Source organism: Uloborus diversus, chromosome 9 (genome assembly GCF_026930045.1).
Source record: "Uloborus diversus isolate 005 chromosome 9, Udiv.v.3.1, whole genome shotgun sequence".
Lineage (NCBI taxonomy): Eukaryota > Metazoa > Arthropoda > Arachnida > Araneae > Uloboridae > Uloborus > Uloborus diversus.
Window position 1 is genome coordinate 27,159,109 of NC_072739.1, and position 22,800 is coordinate 27,181,908.

Below are 22,800 nucleotides of genomic sequence, written 5' to 3' on the forward strand. Positions count from 1 at the left end.
TCGTTTTTCATGGAGCCTTTCTTCAAGTTCTATAAAACAGAATTTTCCTGCTCTCTTTTCCAAAAATGTTTAGCTACACATACGATTTTGGGGGGTGGGGAACATTCACTCAGTTCCCCTCCGTGGATCTAACTGCCTCTGGTATTGTCTGATCGCTTCTCCTGGAGCCTTTCTTCGAGTTCAAGTTCTATAAAACAGAATTTTCCTGCTGTCTGTTCTAAAAATTTTTAGGTACTCATGAGACCACGAGACAATGTTCCCCTTCCTCTAAAATCGGAGGAGGGGAACATTCCTCCAGTACCTCTACGTAGATCCCCTTTTGCTGTTGTCTAATTGCTTTTCCTGGTGCCTTAGTTCACGTCTTGCAAAATGGAAGAATTTGCCTATACTCTGTTTTCTGAACAGTTTTAGGCACATTTGCGATTTTGTTTTCTGTGAACGGGGGAGGGGGGGGGAGCATTCACGTGGTTCTTCTCTTTAGAACCGCTTTTTAATTCTCTCCTCGCTTTTCCTGAAACCTTTCTTCTAGTTCAAGTTCTAAAAACGGAAGAATTTTCCTGTATTCTGTTTTGAAAAATTTTAGGTACACTTAGGGTTTTGGTGGGGGAACGTTCCCCCAGTTCCCCTCATGTGGATCCGCGCCTGGGTTCGGGGCATGGGTGGCAGCTCTTTAGTTCCCTCCCACTCAGAGGAAAAAATTAAAAATGATATTTAAAGTCCTTCTTCTAAACCTAATTATTTTACTTCATCAAAAAACAATATTCTCTTGACAATTCATTTATTTCGCTCAGCACAAGTGTGAAGTCTCAGAATCTTTTTCTTTCCTTCTATCATGATCTCTTAATTTTGTTTTTATTTCTTGTTTACAGTGCCCGATCTACGGGATCATGTCGCGGGGAGGAAAATTTTGAGGGTAACAGAGAGTTTAGGATGACTAATAATTACCTTTTCAGGACTCCAATTTCGAAAGCTTTAAGAAGAAAGCCACTTTCAAACAATTTCTGGATGGTAACCCTTTCCCCTCTCTTGTCTAACATCACCAAAGAGAGCCTTAAAATGTGGTTTTAGGATTTGTGCTTTAAGAATTTCAGCATCTTCCTTCTCCTGCTAGCAACAAAAATTGCTTAAATTTGAGTTTTTAGACCCTAAATTCCAAAACATCCAGAGCAAGCCCTTGAACCACCTCGGTTTCAAAAAAATTCCAAAGGAGAATACCCACCTACTTCCCTAGTTTCTCAACACTCTGGAGAAAAGGCACCAAACCACCCCACTTTCCCTAAAGTTAGAATTAAAGATAGCCTGCATCTTAAAGATTTTGGTTTCTAACACTTGGCGATGCAAACCTGTATCCCCCCACCCCACCCGATAACGTCTCCAGCGATAATCTAAAACCACGGTTTGAAACGAAGTCAGAATTGTTTCTGGGGGAGTTTAGACCCTCATTCCTTTCTCCAATCATCCCACATAGCTTGAAATTTTGTTTTCAGCTCTACCATGGGATCGATCCCTCAAACCCTTTCCTCCCAAAGACATCCTGAAATTGACTTCAGTTTTATGCCCAATTTCAGGAAAGAACCCCTTCCCCTTTCCTCTATTGTTATGAAACAACCAAAATTTCCTTTTTTTTTAAGGCTTGAATAGCTGAAAGTTTTAGTACCCTAAGTCCTTTAAATTTCCTAAAATACCTTAAAATTGACTTCATTTTGGAAAAAAAAATCCAGAGAAAACCCAATTCTCCATTCCCCAAACTTTGCTTTAGTAATTTTTAGTTCAGTTTTGAAACTTTTCGGACCCAAAGTAGCTTTTCTCCTTCCACGAAGAAAGATCAACTAAAATTGCGTTTTTAAGACTTCAATTGGGAGAAATTTCTGGAAAGCAACTTAACTTTAACTTTACTTACTTAACGCAACTTAAACTTTTTTTTTTTTTGCATAGTTACCTAAATTTAAATATTTCAAATGGACCATTTCCTTTTGCATGTTAATATCAGCTATACCTTCACCACATTGTTGCTATAGTCTGTTTCCAATCTAACTTGGCACTGAAGGGAAAGGTAGAGATGTGCTACTCCGCGTTGAGTAGATAGCTTAAATTTGGAAATTGGGTGTGGTTGAGACATGTATATGAAGCTGTTATGTGTTAAATATTTTTAATTTGTAAGTATTTGATTATGAAAGGAAAATTAAAGCACTAACTCGACTTCTGTCTTGACGAAGACTTGAGTTTTCGAGGTTAACCATGGCGTTCTTCCTGTAGACCCGCAAACCCCCAGAACTCGCTTCTCCCCACTGCGTATCACCCAGAAGAAAACATCTGATTGTCATTATGACTCTTAAATGATGATGTGGTCAAAGCATTTCCGCCTGGTCTCATTTATGCTTTCCATCATTATTTCCAAGCAATTGAATAATTTTTTAAAAAGTTCCCAATTATTTATTTGCTGCAATTGCAAACACATCGGGATTTCTTTTTCTTTGGATTTGAGATTTATTACTTGGTAGTTTTAAATAGCTTTCGTTTTAATAAGCCGGAACTTCCAAGAATATAACGAATACTTGTTGTGCGAAAGGGTACATTACAAATCCTTGCTACAGCAAGTTTTTTTTTTTTTTTTTGGATCTTTTGAAAAGTTTATGGAGGGGAAAAAAATGCTCTCACGTGTGTACTGATTATACGAATTTACACCAATGAACTTCCGGATGAAATTTTTACTTTTTCATTTTAATATTTGAAATATACCCCCCCCCCCTCCAGGTTTAGAACCCTTGCCTAACATTAAATTTTTATAGGAAGTGAATTTACTCACTCCCAAAGTGTACATATTAAGTAGGCTACATTAACTGCGCTATGAAAAGTAAAATACTTCTTAATAAATTGAGGTTTTGGGTTAATTATTTACTTTCACACTCATGCAAAATTGAGAGCCATAACTTTTCGATTACTTTCAAGTACTTGCATAAATAAGTTTAGCTTAAAATTGAATCGCTTTTCAAAAATTCGCAATGCAGTAATAGCTAATCCTTTCCATGAAGTCTCTTAAGTTTTTTTACATCTTTGATCTTTACCGTTATTTCTAGAATGTTTTAAAGTAAAACGTCTACACAGGGTTGAAGTATATTATTTTAGATAATAGAACAACGGGGTGATTGTGACTCCATGAAAAAATACCTGAACTTTTTTCCAAGAAGAAAAAGTTTTGATGGGCATACATATACACAATACGTGTATGCACACATTTATATACATAATTATTTGTTGGGGCTAAAACTCAAAGTTTTAATTGGACTTAATATGTTCATGTGCATGGAGAGAATTAAATTCTTTTAATTTTTCTCATTTCTAAAAATTTTTCAAAGAATGTTTTATTTTCCTCCATTGTATCTGAATCCTTAACCATTTATTACATTCATTTTCTAAAAGTGCATAAATATTTCAGAATTAAATAAGTTTGGGGCAAAAGGGGCAGCATGTATTATGATCACTGCGCAATAGGGCTAGGCGATATCCGAATTTTTTATGCCACGATATATCGCTCTCCAAATATCGATATTTTCGATATATATAAGTCATTAAATTCAACATTTAATGGGGGGGGGGGGACTGTAAAGCCTATTGCATAAGCATCTACAACAGAGAAAAGCCATAGGCCATCTTGGTGAATAAATATTTTAGCAATTTAATCTAATAATATAGTTACAGCAAAGATTTTCATGTGTTTGTTGCGGGGGAGGGGGGGGGGGGGTCATGAAGCAGATTATACCACAGAAACTTTTGGAGAAATTAATTTAGAAGAATTTAAGTCTTTTTATTAGTGGGTGGCAATTCTTGAGGGAAAAGGGGGCTTGGTAAAATTGAGGGGCAAGGGCGTATATAAGGAAGGGGCTGAGGGGGCCTGGGCCCCCTCCAAAATCTGGGGAAAAAGTAAATAAAGGTTGTTATTATTTGGCTTTAGTTTGCTCACAAATAACTTCCGAACTTTCAGCTACAGAACAATAATAATACAATAATGATAGGGATAATACTAATACGTTATATAAGGGATTTCTGAACTGGATGGCTCAGGAAGAGGTGAAGAGTGCCGCGAAGTGACCCTGGTAATAATAATCCTCATATAAATAATAGCAAATGATAGAGTAACGCTGACGTCATCAACAATGAAACTTGCGCCACGATATGATAGTTTGATATTTTTTGGTAATATTTGACATGCAGGGAAATGCTTTATTTTGACAGGGCTGAACTGGATCCGGTAACTCGACTGTTTTACTGGTAAGACTCATTTTAGGAGAATGAAGAAACGTAAAAATCGTGGACAATGAAAGCTATCTACTGGAGTTTAGGGTTAATCCACTGGAGTTAGGGTTAAAATTTCACCTATCAAACCACCACCAAACAGGCAATTACTTCGCTCAAATGTAGAATCAATTTGCACCCGTTATACCTTGACGGGCGATTTTCTAGTATGTAATAAAACTAGACTATAGGGTGTCGTGAGAAAATTTTAATTCTTTAAAGGATGCCGCGAATCGTTAGAGTTTAGGAACCTTCTGCGTTAGAGGGCACCAGTCAATGGTGTTCAGAAGGAGTCAGGGAATCTGTCTCTTTCTCAAGAAAAGAGCGTGTCTTGGGATAGCGAAGTAATTTTTTAAAAAAGAAAAGCAAATAATGCGGGGGAGAAAATCTCAATTCTTTCAAAAAGAAAACTTTAAATTAAAAACGTTTAACAGATGCGTATTATTGCTTAGCAAATTAATTTCCCCTCTCTTTCTTTCACTATCCCCCCCTCCCCCACTTTTTTCTTGTCTATTTGAAAAGAAGAATCTTCAAAATGTTTCTCTCCTTAACTTTCGTCCCCTGCAAGAAATTTAAAATAAGTTTTAGTTGTTTGGTTGGAGTAATATTGGAAAATTGATGTCCTAAAAACGCATTTATTTAGGCGTTTTTCAGACAGCAATTTTAAAATATTGCTAGAGGAGAGTCCTAGAACGGCCATCCTCACTACCAAAAATAGTCTGATATTGTGCTCTTTAAGATTTCAATTTTGAAAAGTTTCGGAAAGAAATCCTTAACCTCTCCTTACCTCTAAACGACTCCATTCTCGAGAGATAACCTGAAATTGCGTTTTACCTTTCAAGGGAAATTGCGCTTTACCTTTCTTCCCGAACTCTTCCTTTCCAAAGATTGCTTAATGTTGGGACAAAATCTGAATTTCTTATGAAAAAAAATCTTAAAAATAAAAATTTCAAAAGTTACTGACTATTATTCAGGTAATTACGAGCATAAGCTCTTATTTCTTTCATGCCCCCCTCCCGCCCCCATTTTTTTTCTTTTTTCTAGTCTGTCTAAAAATAAGTCTTCAAAATGCTACACTTCGTACACCCCCCTCCCCAAAAAAAAAACCCTAAAAGAGCGTCTCAAATCTTGTTTTTATTGCTTCAATGTCGAAAAATTTCCAGGGGATAATTATTAAACGAATTTTCTTCTAATAGCATCGAAAATCGTTCAAGATTGCTTTTCTGGAGCTTCAATTTTTAAATGCCCGAACCCCTAACGTTACCAAATATGGTCCACAATCGCGTTTTTATGACCTCCAATTTCTAAATATTTAAGGTGGAGAGTGTTTAAATCACCCCACCTAATATCACTGAATTTCTCTTTAAAACTTCGTTTTTTAGAACTTTGATTTTTCGAAATAGTTTTAGGGGAAAGCCACAGAACCGTCCTGCCCTTCACATCATCGAATTTAGTCTGAAATAATCGAAGTTAATCTGCATTTTTAGAACTTCAATTTTGAAAAATCGGGCAGAGGGATGATCGATTTAGGTTTTCTTTTTTTTTCAAATCGATCGGGAGCAACTTCAAAAAGTACCATATCTTTCATTACCCTAACGCCAACAAATATAGCCGAAAATGGCATTTTTAAAGCTTCAATTTCAAAAAATTTCGAGAGAAGTCCCACAGAACTTTTCTTCCCCGTAGCATCAGCAGAGATCGCTTACTTAATAGGCGTTCTTAAATCTAATATTTAAAAGAAATTCCGGGAGAACCCCCCCCCCCCCAACCATCTAAAGTGAGAATTTTTTTAAGAGTGCCCTCTTAAAACATTCTTCAGTCGTGTCAATGGGTGACGGAATGAAGTCTATGAAAAAATCAGGGCACTGTTGTCTCCCCCCCCCCCCAAAATTGAAACTTCAAAAAAAAGTGGGGGGTAGAGCGAATCTTGGTAATATGGGCCCCCTCCAAAATAAAAACATATATACGTCATTGTTGAGGGGTGCCATCGCAGTCGGGGGGAATGGGCAACCCTAGTTACATCGTCTGCATATTAAGATATGCAACAGAGAAACGATATTAGAAATCTTGAAAAGATAATATTAAGGGGGAAAATATCAAGTAACGCTCCTTTCTCTTCTTATCTAGCCTTCATGCCATCTCTCACCCCAGCTGTTCTTCAATAATTACCATAGAGATTGCAAAACATGACGGTAGCTTGCGCTTTATACCAAACGAAACGTCTTCAATTTGGACTTTCGGCGTTTCATGAAACATCGACCTCAAGTTTACAAAAGTGGGTTTTTCTGAAAATATAGGATGGTTTCGGTATTTCCGAAGATGAAGATACCGGAAAACCAGTAAAATACCGGAACACAATCATCCCTGAGAACAACATTGAGTCACACTTGCAGACACGTATTTCAGGGTTTCAAGGAACACCCATTTTAAAATGCAGAAAAGTAAGCATTATCTTTTTTTTTTTTGATGAAAAAAGCGTCAGCAGTTGTTTAAATTTATATGATTTAACATTGCTACATTTTACTTTTCTGCCCAATGGTACTTCTCTTATTTATACATATATGTATAGAAAGACTACGGCAGCTTTTCTCAACTCCGAAGAAGTAATGGTTGGTACATTTGGATTTTTAAATCAGCGGGGTTATGGAAAATCTACAAATATTAAATTAAGGGTCCCTTTTTTTATTCCAAAGATTTACACGAACTTAAGATGCATTTCCCAGCTAAGGATGGGGGGGGGGGGGGGTTAAAAAGGTAAGCTTTCCATGTGAGAGGCAAAGTAAAAGATCCACTCCTTAACAAATTAAAATTTACACTTCCTTTTTCGCTGAAGGCTTGTGTATAAACTGATCTGCAGTAGAAAAACGAAGATTCGCTTTGGAGAACATAACCGATAGTTTTTCAATGATTCGACACAGTTCAATGTTTACCTAATATATTTTTACATTTTTTTCCCTTTAAATTTACGTATTACTATTAATTTATACATTACTGTAGCATTTGATCTATATACCAGCTTCTGCTTGAAATTTCGAACGTTTACTGTTAAATGTAGTCCATTTTACATAATTTATTTTTGTAACAGCATGAACTTTTTAGAGAGTTAAATTTTTTATATTTCCCTTAAAACAATTTATAAAATTTCTCAAAAACACTTACTTTAAATATGTAATAAAAAAATTTCTTACACTTGCAGCAGCTAACAGTTTAACAATTCCTAGTAAGCAATTAAAAGTAAATTGAATTCTAGATCTTGCTATATCGAAATAGGGATAAATTTCAAATGTAGTAAAACTTTGAATAACTTGTTAATTATTTTGCAAAGTGGTAACATAGTAGAAAAAATGACACATAAGCTATCAACAGTGAAAACTTTATTACCAAAGCATGGAAGACCATAGAACACATGATGATAATCTCAAAACCAAGTTCTCGATTTCAATGCAATCTTACAACATACATCAATGCTTATTCTAGTAAAAATGGAATTACTTGTAGGATGATAATTTAAACATGAATGAAAAAAAAACTATTATATATTCACAAAAATGGATAATTACACTGTAAAATGCAATGTTGATAAACTTGTATATTAATCATTATTGCTAGAATTTCGAATAAAACCTTGGATGTGCTACTACAAGCTCTAACTGTGCACCTTCCCACACTTGTGCTCTTCAGAAAATGAAAATAAAATCACTGAGTCATGTACAAAAGTTAACTTACAACAGAAAATGTACAAAATACAAATGATCTATGCACACTGCTCAACAACAGGAGTAGCTTCTTCAATAGGCTTATCTGCATCTTTTTCTTCCTTATCATCTTCAATTTTAGCTTTTTTCTTGGGGCTGGATTCAGTAACTTCCTCCTTTTCTTCCTCAACTTTACGCTTAACTCCACCATCAGCTTCTGCTTCTTTATCGTCCTTACCATCTTCCACAGAATTTTCTTCCTTTTTCTCGCCATCTTCCTCTGGTTTCTCTTCTGCTTCTTTCTTTTCTTCTTCCTTAGCCTCACTTTCTGATTCGGCTAAAAAAGATAATACATCAAAATCTGTCAATATGTCATAATTAACATCAACTTTCAGACTAAATCTGGAACATACAAAAATTTCGAAACGAATCTTTAAAAATAAAAGATTAATCCACGTATTTATTTTCAGGGTCCACATTATGAGTGAGTGAATGGGGGAGGCAACTTAGAGCATTGAGGGTTTAATTTTTTTAAAATCTTATGAGGCAGTGAGAAGCAAAGGGATGTAAGTGGACATTTTCAAGTTTTGAGTGAAGCACCTACCAGGGCTATTAGTACTATCTCTTTCCCCAAGGCAGAAGACAACCTGCCACCTACCATTTGTACTAGTTATCTCCAAATTTTTAATTTTGCCATTTACATCCCTTTGCTTCTCACTGCCTCCCCATGGATTTACAACCATGTTTTTAATGAAAATATCTTCGGCCAGAAAGATTCAAAAATGCTATTACTACTTATTTATAATGTACAAAATCTTATGAATTATGTTCAATATTAGCAAATCAGATAACTTTTTGCAATCCCTAGGCAATTGTTAAATTGAGGCTACATATTGGGGTAGCTACAGCGTTTGCCACCCAGGGCGATTCCTCAATTAGTCGCCCTTTCATTGCGAAATAGCTAATGCATTGAACTGTCAAAGGTGTTTAAACTATAACTAGAAATTTAATTAAAGAAAAAAAGAATTTTTATGTACTTGCAAAAGAAAAAAAAGATTTTTCCTTATACATTGCGGGTATTGAGAAAATCATCTCTAAAAGGTGTGAGGTAGGACTTTCGCTCACGATATCGTCCTCTGGAACTAACTCCAACACTGACCATATTGAAACCACAATCAATGCTGCCTTTTGGACCCTGATAGACTACAGTAGTGTGCGAATTGATGTGAACACAAATGAAAAAACGTATTTATTGTTTATATATTTCTTTAATCAAAAAATATTACATATTAATTATTTAAATATGAAATGTGTCCACCCTTGACCTTAATGTCCTGAACACGTTTTGGCATGGAATCAACAAGTTTCTTGGGTTTTTGATATTTGCTGATCTCGAAACCGTATCTGGATGACAGCTTCTATCAATTTTGTTGTGAGGTGCAATCAATTTTGCAGGCCTAGCTTTCACTACAGCCCACAAATTTTCTATATTCTAATATCCGGTGAATTCCTGGCCATTCTGTGTGCATGAAATTTTTTTCTCCTTAAAAAATTTCCATATGATCTTGGACACGTGACAAGGAGCCGAGTCTTGCTGAAAAATTGTTTACATCAATTTTTTAGAATTCCACTTTCAATCTAAGGTCGAACAAAGTTCATCATACCTTCGATTGGCACAAGGCATCCAGTATCTTTATAAGAAAAACCGCCTTAAAATATCTTCTTTGATGGAAGTTTAACTGTTTGATCAACATGTGCCGCTGTGAGTTTTTCGTTGACATTGTACTAAAAAAAGGCTCTTGTCTGAAAATAAAACTTACCTCCAGTCATCAACAGTCCAGCTAACATCTTTTTGCCCAAGCAAATCGCTTTTTCATCATAGCAGCTGTCAGTAACTGCTTCTTTCGAGGTTAATTGATATTCTTCCAACTTCAATAAGACGTTTTCTTATGTTGAATCATGAACAACTCCAGCATGTGCTAAATCTTGCTGAAGTTCCTGGCTGGTTTCCCTAGGGTTTAATTTACTTTCCTTTATCAAAAGAGCTTCATCCTCAATCATCCCAATATCTCTTTTTTGTTGTAATATTTTATTGACAGCTCCCAACTCACATTACTCTCCTTGGCAATGTCTCTGAGTCATGGATGTGTTCATGCTAAGTAACGATCTTAGTTCACTTTTTTGGAGTAATATCTGTTTTCAAAAGCATGTTATAACGCGTCTCTGCAGATTAACGTCACAAAAACCAATATTTTGCAAAAAAATGTTGTACCACTAACTGACTGACACATTGACAAAACAAAATGGTGGCTGTACTGACTTAAAAGTGCTGCCAATTACGAGACAAAAACAAAATTGTAATTTTTGTCATGTTCACATTAATTTGCACACTGCTGTATGTGATAAATAAATGCAGAAAGAGACTTGACTTGCTAAAATACATTGCTGGAAGGGACTGGGGCGCGGATGCTGGTACTCTCAGACTGATGTACACCTCTTTGATCTGGCCTGTTTTAGAGTATGGTGCTCAAATTTATTTCAGTGCATCACCTACTAATTTGGTATAACTGGACTTTTGAAAACTTTACAGCGACGGAGATAATAACCACACATCTGCATATCTTATAAACTAGACAAACAGACAGAGACTAAAAAGAGATTTCTTGAGATCAAACGATGAATTTTTGGATCAAGACTTTTTACCTCCAATGCATAGCTGCCAACATCCAACTTAAAAAATACACAGGGTTCGTACTCAGTTTCAGAAATAAAATGAAGGAGTTTTGGAAGAGTAAAATAAGATTTTGAAGGAGTGCTAATGGAGTGTTATTAAATGATATAACACTTTTTTCAATATATTTGATCATCTGCACCCTTTATCAAAGTGTCACACTTCACCACTCCTCCTCTTGTCACGTCATATTATTTACAAACATTGTTACAATAACTGATGCCACTTTTTGTCACCCTCTCTTCCCCTTGTCACAATTTCATGAGCCCGGCTCCTAAAAGCATGTGGACGACCCTTTTTACAGTATCATAACTGCAATTAACTAAACAATTGTTTTTTTAACATAATCACTTAATATAGTACATCTACTTATGTACTTTTAAATGTTTAAATAATAATTCGGCAACGTGACTTTTGCTGCTGAGAGTGGAGGAGGGAAAAACAATAATTATAAAACTTGAAAAAATAGCCATGCACCATTTAAGCATGTTTTACTTCACTTATGAAATGTCTTAGTCTTCTAATAAAATTCTCACCTCTTAACCTTTATGAATTAACTACATAATCAATTTGCAAATCGAAAAAAATGCACGAAATTACTTCATTAAAATCGCTTTTGTGACGAAGTTAGTTGTCAATCGAAGTATTTTAAGTTTGTTATAGAGGAAGATTATGTAGTCTAAAAAAGTCTGTAGTGAACTAAAAAAGGAGTTTTGAAGGAGTTAAAACAAAAATGAAGGAGTTTTGAAGGGCCCTTCAAAAAAAAAATCTTAAATGAAGGAGTATTGGAAGAGTTTTGAAAGAGCGTACAAACCCTGCTTACAATGTACGTGGTGGCTATATTTCTTCGCTATTTTAACCATAATAAAGCAAAATATTAAAATTTAAACTATTTAACATTTTCAAAACCTTACCTTTACTTGATCTGTGCTTTTATAAACAAAAAAAATCTTTTAAATAAGTGAATTTTTGCGCTTTTCAACTTGTTTACATCACACCTTTAGGGGTTGCTCTCAAATGTGCTGGAAGTTAAAGGGAACTTCAACTGTTTGCAATTTATCGTAAAATTAAAACCAAAAAAAAAAATCGTACAAATCTACTATAAGACCTTACAATCGTACAAAACGTCCGAAAATCTTACAATGTACTCGGTAGGCTTGCAAGTGGGCAGACTTGTACTAAATGCAGATTGGTGCAAGCATCTCCAGATTATTTTTCGAGTTGTGCGGGACTGGAAAGAGGACATTTATTCCAGTCCTCTCCTAGTTTGATTTTTTGGGGACTCTTAGGCTCATGAACCTGGTCTAGCCTGTGGCTAGACCGGAGGAATAAGTATAATCATCAGAAAAAAAAGAGCCCACACTTGAAGAAAATTGCTTAATTTACGTAAAAAAATCGCAATTGAAGGGAGCAATATTTTAATACAGTTAAGAGGAAAGGGTGTGTTGGGTTTACTCCCGACTTTTTCAAAATGGAAAGTCTTAGTTTCTTTGTTGGTGCTAGGGGATCGATGGGCACCATAAGGATTATTTCCAAAATCAAAGTTTTAAAATGCAGCTTAGGCTTGGAAAGGTGAAGAAAATCGAGAATGATCAGATACTCAAGTCAGAAATTTTAAGCTCTGAAATATGCAGTTTTAGGCTACCCCTGACAACGTAATGTGAGTAGTTTTCAAAAGGTGGTAGCAAACAGACCTCAACTTTGAAGCTTTAATACCAAATAACTTTTATTTTAATTAACTCAAAAATTATAGAGTTAAATTATAATGCTGTATAGAGACAGTTGACATAAATTATGGAAAACATGCTCTTCAACTACCCTTAAAAGATATTTTCTTTGCTAAGAGGCACAATTTCGGACATTCAAAAGATTTACGGAGCATATGTACCATCAAAAAAAAAAAAATTTAATTATTTCCATACGTTTAAAAAATTAAGGTTATGAATCTCAAACTGAATAATTTTTTGATAATATTTTCCACAAATTAAACTAGTATGTTGTGGCCATCACGAAACTTTCTTCTATATTTTTCTTTTTTTTTTCTGATCCCTCCCCATGCTTGACGAGGAAGCAATATTCCCAACAAAAACAAAATTACACATTCAAAAACTTGACGACATTCCAATGTCTGAATTATTGCAAAAGCAAAGCAAAGAGCGAAAATTGAAAGTTATTTTAAAAGCCTTGCTTGAATTAATTACATATATTTTATTTGTTAACAAACATAAGATGGCAACAGTTAAAATTTTTAAATCATTGAGATAATATTTCCGATCATTTCCATACAATTAAAATCACGAGAAATACGCAGACGACAATCTATTACGATTTATCTTTCTTATTGTTGCATTAATGAAAATATCGCAAAAAAAAAAAAAAATCAACACCTCTTGGAACGATCGGCGTCAAAATTGAACCAAAGCCTGTTTACATATGGATTCACATATATTCCAAATTTCAACCAGAACGTAGCATTACTTTTCGAGATAGGGCACTCAAAATGGAAAAAAAGAACGGGTGATTGCGCTACCCCCTTTTTAGCTGTTGACACAAAAATAAAATCAGTTCTTATACCCACTAAGGGCTACTTGCCGATAAATTTTTCTTTCATTCCGTTCATTATTTCTTGAGATACAGCAGTCACAATTGACGACAAAAAACGTTCTACAGCTCAACCCCCGTTTGAGTTGTTGACACCAAAATTGAATCAGCACCTGTTCCTGTTAATACCAACATATGGACCAAATTTTGTTTGATTCCGCCAGTTACTTCCTGAGGAATAGCAAGCACGCGTAACTCGAAAAACGTCCCATTGCTCCACCCCCCTTGGAGGAATTCGCGCCAAAAACTAATGGGCACAAGTTCACATAGGGGCACATACGTGTACTAAATTTCGTTCGATTTCATGCGGTAGTTTTTGTTGTAGAGCGGCCACAAAAAACTGGTCACACACAGACGTGACACACATACACACACACACACACATACAGACAGACAGACATTTTCCAAAAATGGTCGAAATGGACTCAGCACACCTCAAAACGTTCGAATCCGTCAAAATTCGAAATTCGAAAATTTGCACGAATCCAATACTTTCTTCTATATATTAGATATAGAAGAAAGTAAAAAGTAAAGACATGTTTATTTTGTAAACAGTTTTAGAAAAGAAAGAAGTTGGAAGTTTGATGTATGTGCAAAAGTTACGATCTGGACAATGCTATTATTTGAGAACTAAATATATGATTAATATGTTTTAAAGGTGTTTTTCAATCCTTAAAATCAATTTTTAACTGAGTTGCCACTCTATTCTGGAAAAATTCTGCGAACCCTGATATTTAAAAAAGAACATGATTATCCTGATAGTTAATTACATTAATATCCTGATAGAAGGGAGGAAAAACAAATAAATTAAGAGGAAATGAAGAATAGCATGGCAATTGAATTTTTAAACTTTCTATTTAAAGAGCAACCTCTCTTACCATTAAAGTACTGGGACTTTTCAGAGAAAAATGTGTAAGTTAAGCAAAATAATTTTGATCACTAATTTCATGCTCTCTAAATTAAATTAGCATAAAATTCAAGCCTCATGTCAAATAAAACAATGTTTGCTGTCATTAATATTTACTTAAACAAAAAAAAGAAACACTAAAATTACCATTTTTGTTGTGTTTATGATTTTAAAAAAATATATCAATTATTCGGTAGTTGGGGCATTGATTATTACAGCTTCAGTAAAAAAAATTATAAAATTCCCTGGATTTTCCAGCTTTTAAAGAATTTTCCCAAATTCCCTGTATAATATCTATACTCCAACAACTTAAATCCAAGGTAGTTCAGACTCATGCTACCTTTACTGAAAACTGATTATCTGAAATTTTTAAACATTGTGATTAAAATTTTACACTATTTAAGCAAAGCTATGTGGATCTTTTTTTCCTTGTTCAAGAAAAAGCATAGGCCATTCCACGCAACAATATAAATACAAATAAAAAAGCTCAAATTATCCATTTTTGAATACTATCAGTAAAGATGTCATAAAAATTCTGTAGAACATTAAGTAGTGTCCTTTTTTCAAAAAAAAAAATTACACTTTGGTTTTAAGAGTATTAAACTCTTTCCGACAAATCAATTTTAGTTTCAAGTCAATTAATGTACTAAGTTGGCCTATAATGTATGATCCACTTAATCCACATCGTCAAAGTGAGAAATATTTCTTGCCAATTGGCAAGTACCTCAAGACCATAAATTTTATTTTTAATAAGTATAGTTAAGGAAATTTTACTTTTTTATTTTAGGATTTCAATGTAAAACATTTTTAGGCACTAAAAATTCAAATTAAAATATAAAGCTTCTAATTTAGCGGAACCTCAGACTTTCCGGACCAATTTCTGCGAGATGACTAATAGATCTTAACTTTTTAAAATTTATCTTGGCTGCACAAAAAGAGCATGAAAAATATTATCTACAAGTAATTTCTTATGATATACTTAGTTGCATAGTAAGATAAAAATATTAAGTATCTGCGCACACTAATCAAAACTATGTATATTCAGGTATTTAAAACAATATACAGTAGGTAGGTAAAATTTTCAATAATGCAATGCTTTTTTCAATCACATATCAATTAAAGAAAGAGAATTTAAACACTTCAACTACAGATTTAAGATAACCATTGTTAAATATTGATTAAAAAATTTTGAGCTAAGTAGATACTTGCAGCAAATGGATCTGGGTACTGCGTTGTGCATCTACATTATCTACTTGTTATTACATTATGCTTACTTGTTTAATTGATGAGTAATTGCTGGTCAAACATCACTCAATGTCGATTGAAGATTTAAGAATGGAAATTGAAAAATTGAGGATGTATTAAAACATCCATATATCACCCATGAGAAAATAGGTACTTTACCGTGGGACACACCATTTTTCATTTCATACTCCATTTGGCACAGACTTTTTTTTCCCTCCAGGATCCAAATTTTATTAATATCATGTAAAATTTCACAACTCATTCGTTAGAAGCTGTCATCTTCCAACAAATGAGATAATTATTTAATACAATCAGAATTAATGATCAATCAATAAAACCCTCTAACATAGTGTGAGCGCACAATAAGTTCCTAATGTACGCTGCTGAAAAAGAAATTCATTGAGCTTTGGAAACAACTTACTATTGGAAAATTTGACACAATGGGTCATACTTTTTTTTTAAGATTCACATATCGTTCATTTGGAAGAATACTACAATACAAAGGAATGAAATTTTACAAGAGAAGTGTTTGAAGTCGTACTCTTCAGGCAATTAGCATTAAGTAATATAATTTAAGAGTTTGCTGTGCTCTCCAGTGGTTAATATTCGAACAAAAAATCTTATTACCGAAATACTGTCATTTTAAGCTCTTTAAATAAAAATTTTGTATTGTGGCAGTCTTTTTTCCCAAACGAAGGTTATGTTATACTTAATCCTGAGAATCCAAGTCAATCTAAATATTTTTCTTTTTTCTCAGCGGTCAGGAAGATTAAAAGTAAGGTAGATGCACCAGTTGTTTACGTTACCAATGATAATGTGTAAAATTGTTGAACTACAGACATATTTTAAAAAGATGCCACTTTTTTAATAAAATGGTTAAAAAATCATAAAGTCAATTTTTTGGGGGGGGGGGGGGGGGGAAGACCTACAAAACAGTATATTAATTTTTTTTACAATGGAAAGATTATAGCAAATTAAAAATTAAAATACTTTACTTCCAGAAACCATTTAGCATACAAATTTTAAGAAACTATTAAAATCACTCTTAAAAACATATGCGTATATTTTGAACTAAATTTTCAAACAGTATAATAATTGTTGCAAGAATAACAAGTAATAGCGCAGAGTATAAGTAATGTAGTTATTCTTATATAACTAATTGACATATTTATGCAAAACAGATGAAACCATTTGATGTACATTCATAGGGAGCTTTCTCTAATCAAGAACGTAGGTTTTAATGAATGAATACAACATTTTAACAATAAAAAAATAAAGATATTTGCTTAAGTACACAAGTTAACTCTATTTCAAATGATTTCGGTATGTAACGGGGGAAAAATCGTAGGTTGCTTTTGTAACAAACAGAAAAAAAAAACAATTAGTTAATTTCAAAATATGTAAAAGACTACAACTTGGTTATAAAATAAAAGAATCACTTCAGTCTGAAGAAAAGAAAACCTTTATAATTTGCATCTAACAGACACGGAAGCAATCTTAGGAAGTCATCCTGTGGTTGATGAGAAATATTCAATACTTACGACGTTGAGGAAAAAAGACTCACAAATATGCAGCAGTGTATAATCGCACCTCAATAATTTTACTTTTTTTGACCAGATAATTGGTGGAAAATGCGTAAGGAATTAAGAGTACTTAAAAATTGTAAAGCAAAAAAAAAAATTTTTTTTCTTCACAAAATCAATTTTTTCAAAATTCCGATTAATAAAGTTCCATGACTTTTCCCTGATCTGTCGTCACCCTGTTTAACATCTGATTCAGAGGATTAGAAATTGTTCTCATAACTGATTTATATTTGCTTTTATGAGGTAAACTTCCTTCCTATTTTGATTTCACATTTAAAATTAGTTATTTTTAATATTTAATGGAGTGGTCAAAAGTAGAACAACATGTTCCAGTTTTGACCACACAGTTCATTATTTAAATTGTAATAATTTGAAATACTTGGTATAAATGAAAACAAAGCTTACTTTTGTTTCTATTTGCATAGCTATGGCTCCAATTAAAAAAAGCAAAACAAATAGTAAACCTATTAAAATACAGTCGAGTCCCGACTTACGCAAGGGATGCGTTCCAAGACACCTCGCGTAAGTCGGAATTTCGCGTTGTGGAACAAGGTATGTTTAGTAATTTTTTTATAAGCATACCCAATTGTTTCAGACGTTTATAAACACCCCTCATATTGTTTCAAACCATTTATTAACCAGCAGTATCGTTTACAAAGAACAGACTTTTTCTGTATTTTAGAAAAAGCGTTATTTGACATAAAATTCTGTAATTTAGCACAAAATCAATGATTAATGGGGGAGAGAAACTTAAAATAAAGCAGTATGGGGTACTTACAGTATTATTATAGCACTTAACAGTATAGATATAGTAAATATATTTATTATTTAAAAAATGAAAAAGGTTTATGCAGCATGATCAGAATGTATTTTATTAACGTTCATATGTAAAATGAAAAAAAAAAGTTAAGAATCGGAGCGGTTATTTGTATAAACTAAAGCAAAGGGTTGTTTAGACTAATACAGTGGGTGAACGTCCGCTTTCGGTGATGCTAAAGGGATGAAAGTCCATTCACAAAACCAATATTTAGTGTCAACGAAGCCCATTCTAACTTTCCGCCACTCTTTTCCGAAAAATTTCATGTTGCAGGATAGTAATTTGTGTCCGCACTAAAAAATTCATTACTCATGAAAAACTCACGTTCTAGCCATTTCGCGTAAGTCGGATCGCGTTGTAGCAGGATCCAACTGTATTTTGCTATTCACCATCAAAAAGACAAAGTGCAGTTACGGCTGTTAAAAGTGGAATGCCTGCGTCAAAAGCAAAAGTTTTTGAGTGCGTAAGTCCACTCTACACCACAAAATAGCTGGAAGTGTGGCACTTTCTTCAGGTCATAGTGGACTTCAAGCCATACTAGGATCCCAGATTGAGAAAGAATTAGAAAATTAGATTTTGAGCATTGCAAAAATGCGAGTTTCCCATAACTTAAGAACAGCTTTTCTCTGTGCAGAAAATAGTTGAGGCCAACAGTATTGGAACGCCATTTCATAACCAGGGTTCATACTCCATTTGGATGAAAAAATTCCATGACTTTTCCTAGACTTTTTCATGATTTCATTAAATTTTTAATGACCTTGTTATAAGAAGAGAATAGTACTATTTAATACGAAACTTGCCATTTTTTGAAAATGAGCATTAGCAAAACTTCCACGTTAATGCCCCTATCTCATCCAAGCATTTAATAATTGAAAACCAATCAGTGTACTCCTAAAAAACTTAACTTCGTATATGTCTTCTTCATATAAATTTAAGTAAAGTAAAAATACAGTGAATCAAATTAAATATAATGATGCTTAAATGTGTAGGTTTTAATATGTATTTTTGTTTATAAACAGGCAGAATGATAATGAATGGGACAAAGGTTGAATGAGTTATTGCTAAATTTCAATAAATTTGCTTTAAAAGGCTTTAGTGTAACAGTGCATTTAATCATCCGAATAACTTGACAGTACTTTGGCTCTTCAAAGTAAAGAAACATTCTTTACTAAATTCATGTTTCTAAACCAGATATCTATTTAAAAAACACATTCAGTAGTGAATATATCTTCCGATTCAAATCTACTTGTTTACTTATTTGCACATTTTTAAATGCATAAAAATAGGTTCAGAAATTCTGGAACATAGCGTTTGAATCAGTTTTGCGAGCCATATGTTGGGCACTACTGTTTTAGGGTATTAGAATTCCCCTATTTATGTATTCTATCACCTGACTTATGTCTTTTATTTTTTTTAATCTTCATCAAATTAAACGAACACGGATGCAATTGAATTGCGTTTTTTGCGTGCGTGTGGCAAAAATCAAGAACGTGCAAGTTCGCTACTACAGAATATAAAATATAAAAATGTTGAAAATAATGTAACTTCAAATGAGTGATGTACAAGCAGTAAAATCGCATTGCAAAAAATATGAAGTGTGGCTGCTACAGAAGTGGATGCAATGACATTTCAAAATTTAGATTAATTTTTGGGATCGTTTAATTGTCCAGTTTTAATAGCTTTTATGTGCAATATTGTTAAATCATTCAAAATATCGAATGTTCTTTAAGCAACTGCTGATTTATCTTTGCCCAGGACATTTTTCCATGACTCTAAATAAATTTCCATGAGTTTGAATGGAAATTTCAATTTTCCATGACTTTTCCAGGTCTGAAATTTGCTAAATTTTCCCCCATGACTTTTCAGGATTTTCATGACCCGTACGAACCCTGCATAACGGCAGTCATGGCAGGAAGTGGTACGATTCTTTTATGAAAAGACGTCCCAAAGAATTAGTGCCAGAAAAGCTGAATATTTGAATAAAGCCTGAGCTAATGTCGCTGAAAGTCAAATTAGAAAATGGTTAAATGAAGTAAAAGTTCCGCTTTTACTTCATTTAAAGATGCAAATGTTTTGATGAATAAAAATTTTGTATTTAACACTGATGAAACTTCTTTCTTTTAGTCTCCTAAAGGCATCTTGGTCCTTGCTCCAAAAGGAGAAAACACTTCTGATGTTGCTGGATCAGATGAAGAAAATATAACAACATTGATTACAATTAATGCTACTGGTGAAGTTGCTTCTCCACTAACAATTTTTAAATACTTGAGATTACCTAAGCATATAATGGAGTGCTCCTGAGAATTGGTATTTCCGATTCTGGGTTGATGGTGGGGAAAGACATTTTATGAGTGTTTTTTAACCGCATCTATTAGAAAGAAAAAAAGGCATCATTCCCGGTGATAATTTTCTAGATGGGCACAAGTCACGCTTAACTTTGTATTTAAGCAATTGTCGAGAAAAAGTATCTTTGTAGCATTATACCCTAACACAAGCCATATATTGCAGTCACTTGATGCATGTTTTTGGACCACAGAAACAAAGCTGGAAGACCTTTTGCAGGAAAAGGAGATTTGACCATAACTTTGAAGATATCACAAAATATATTTGTCAAGCCCTAAAGGAAATAATATTTCATCCTTCCATAATTAGTGTAATTAAGTCGGGATTTGAGTCATGTCGATTCTTTTAATTCCGAAAACTTCAACTACACAAAATGTATCCCTAAAACAAAATCGTTTTTTCTACTACACATTCATAAGTATCTAAAATTAACTAACATTTTGTTTTATACATGTAGTTGTCTTAAAATCAAAATATTTACATACAATGAATTCATTACATCACATTATGGTAATTTTTCTTAAAATCACAATATAAACATCAAACGTCAATATTTATATGGTCCACGGCTTAGATTTACCCCATATTTGATTAGTAGAAAATATACAAAACTAAGTGTTTGAATTCAAATTTTAAAATAACTTCGATTTTCTTTTTCTTTATAAAAGAAAATTCAAAACATAGGTTTAAATTAATGCAGAGCAAAGCTACATTATTTTGATGATGAAAGGTAAACAAACTACTCGTTGTTTCCAGCTAACTACTTAACTCGAACGTATATGAAGTTATTGACAACAGAAGATGTTTGATTTTACGAATGGAAATAAACTAATGGGGCACAAATAAAAACCGAAATTATAAATAATTTCATAATTACTGACATCGTGAAAATAAGAGCATTTAAAAAAAAAACATTTTAACAGAAAATTTTACATACCTTGACCATTTTCTTTCGCTACTTCAGCTTCCGCACTTTTTTCTTCCTCGTGCTTGCCATTTTCTTCCTTAGATTCTGTAGCTTCTACACTGGAATCGGCTTCAGCTTTTACTTCCTCTGTTTTGCCATCTTCAACCTGTTACAAACAAACTTTTTTTAACTAAATTGTCCAGGAGTTTTGCACAATTGACTTTCAAACTCATATAAATACAAATAAAATTTAAAAACAGAACGCGTACCTTTTCAGGCTTCACGGATTCTTCAACCGGTTCTTGAGATTTGATTTCCTTTTTTGGGCTTTCTTTGACTTCAGTGGTCACTTCAGCGCTAGATAATAACAGGGTATTTAAACTTCCATGTAAAATTAAACTCAGTGAAGCAATACCGATAAATAAATACAATACTGCTGTCATAAAGATCGAATGGAATAACTTCAGCTCGAACGCGTGTTATTATGTTCGAACAGAATAAAATTTTTAAGCTGGCTATTAAGCCTTAAAATACTACATGAAACTTGAAATGATTTTACTTTTACCATTTTTGACTCAACTAGGAACACAAAATAATGTATCTAATAATGAATGATCCAAAAATTTAAAATGCCGGTTGCCGGTTCCGAAGACAAAAGCTTGTTCTTACCTGCTTGTTCGGGATCGTGTAGCCGGCATATTTGAAAATAAGTTATTAGTTACTTTAAATAGATTTATAAATAAGACAAATAGCTACTAATAGCAGCAAAATATTTCCTTAGAAATAAAAAAAGAGCGGAAATTCTATCAAAGAATGCTGGACTTCAAGCTCACGCTGCCAACTCGAAGAAAATCAGAAGGATATGGCGGGAAAGAGGCTTCATGACAATGTATATATATTGAAAGGTCATGTGACATAGACAGGCCAATAAAATCCAAGCTACAGATCCGTGTTCCAATGACACGTTCCCGCTCTTTGAAAGGGAGCAGTAAATGAAAGATATTTATCACTCTCTTGGCATTAAAATTATTTTTCTTTAAAGTTTATAATGGGCATTTTGTGCCAAATATATTTCATATTATTATTTAGAGTATTGTTTTCAAAATATTTCAATAAAAAAAAAAAAGGTCTGAAGCGTTTTGTACTGATTGATTTAATGACTGGAGTTTCAGTTCAGCCAAATAAAAATTGCCAATTTATCGCCAAGAGAAATATCATCATAGAAACCCTATTTGCCAAGCCAATATGTACTCTTCTTCGTAAGAAAAAGCCGAAATAAAATGGAACAAAATATTTTGAGTGGCTTGCAGTCAACATATCGTAATGCCTTTCTAATCAGTATCTAAAATAACTAGAATGTCACTACCAGAGACTGCTTACTTCCTTTTTTTCCAGGAAGAAATGAATAATAATGAACTCGTTGATTTTTTTTCTTTCATTTAATTTTCACCTCTTGTTAGCTCTAGAGTCTCTAGTCAGCTCTAGCACGGACTTCTGTTCCTGAAAAGTTGAAAAAATTTCTAAATGCAAGCTCAAAAGTTAGGTGATCTGGGGAAGAGGGTTCTCCTCGATTTTAAAAATATAAAATCATTATGCAACTGTGTGCACTTTTTTTTTTTTTTTTTTTTTTAGCAATTACGATTGCTTATTGCTTTCATTTGACTGTTTTGATGTTTTT

At 33.5% G+C, this 22,800-nt stretch overlaps 1 protein-coding gene across 1 annotated transcript; it reads right to left on the reverse strand.

The window, feature by feature from the left end:
- Window positions 1-7,659: 7,659 nt before the first annotated feature.
- Window positions 7,660-21,990, reverse strand: LOC129229942 (prothymosin alpha-like). The gene is made up of 4 exons (XM_054864324.1): window positions 21,792-21,990; window positions 21,392-21,479; window positions 21,153-21,288; window positions 7,660-8,325 (listed from the first exon to the last, which is right to left on the reverse strand). The coding sequence occupies exons 1-4, from the start codon at window positions 21,818-21,820 to the stop codon at window positions 8,048-8,050; spliced, it is 531 nt and encodes a 176-aa protein (XP_054720299.1). The 5' UTR covers window positions 21,821-21,990; the 3' UTR covers window positions 7,660-8,047.
- Between the last annotated feature and the right edge of the window lie 810 nt (window positions 21,991-22,800).

Excerpts from the sequence above, each read along its gene's own strand:
- LOC129229942 (XM_054864324.1), bottom strand. The coding sequence starts at position 21,820 with ATGCCGGCTACACGATCCCGAACAAGCAG. Across the intron at positions 21,289-21,391 it reads AATCCGTGAAGCCTGAAAAG|GTTGAAGATGGCAAAACAGA; the intron begins GTACGCGTTCTG and ends TGTTTGTAACAG. Across the intron at positions 8,326-21,152 it reads AGCGAAAGAAAATGGTCAAG|CCGAATCAGAAAGTGAGGCT; the intron begins GTATGTAAAATT and ends TATCTTTTTTAG.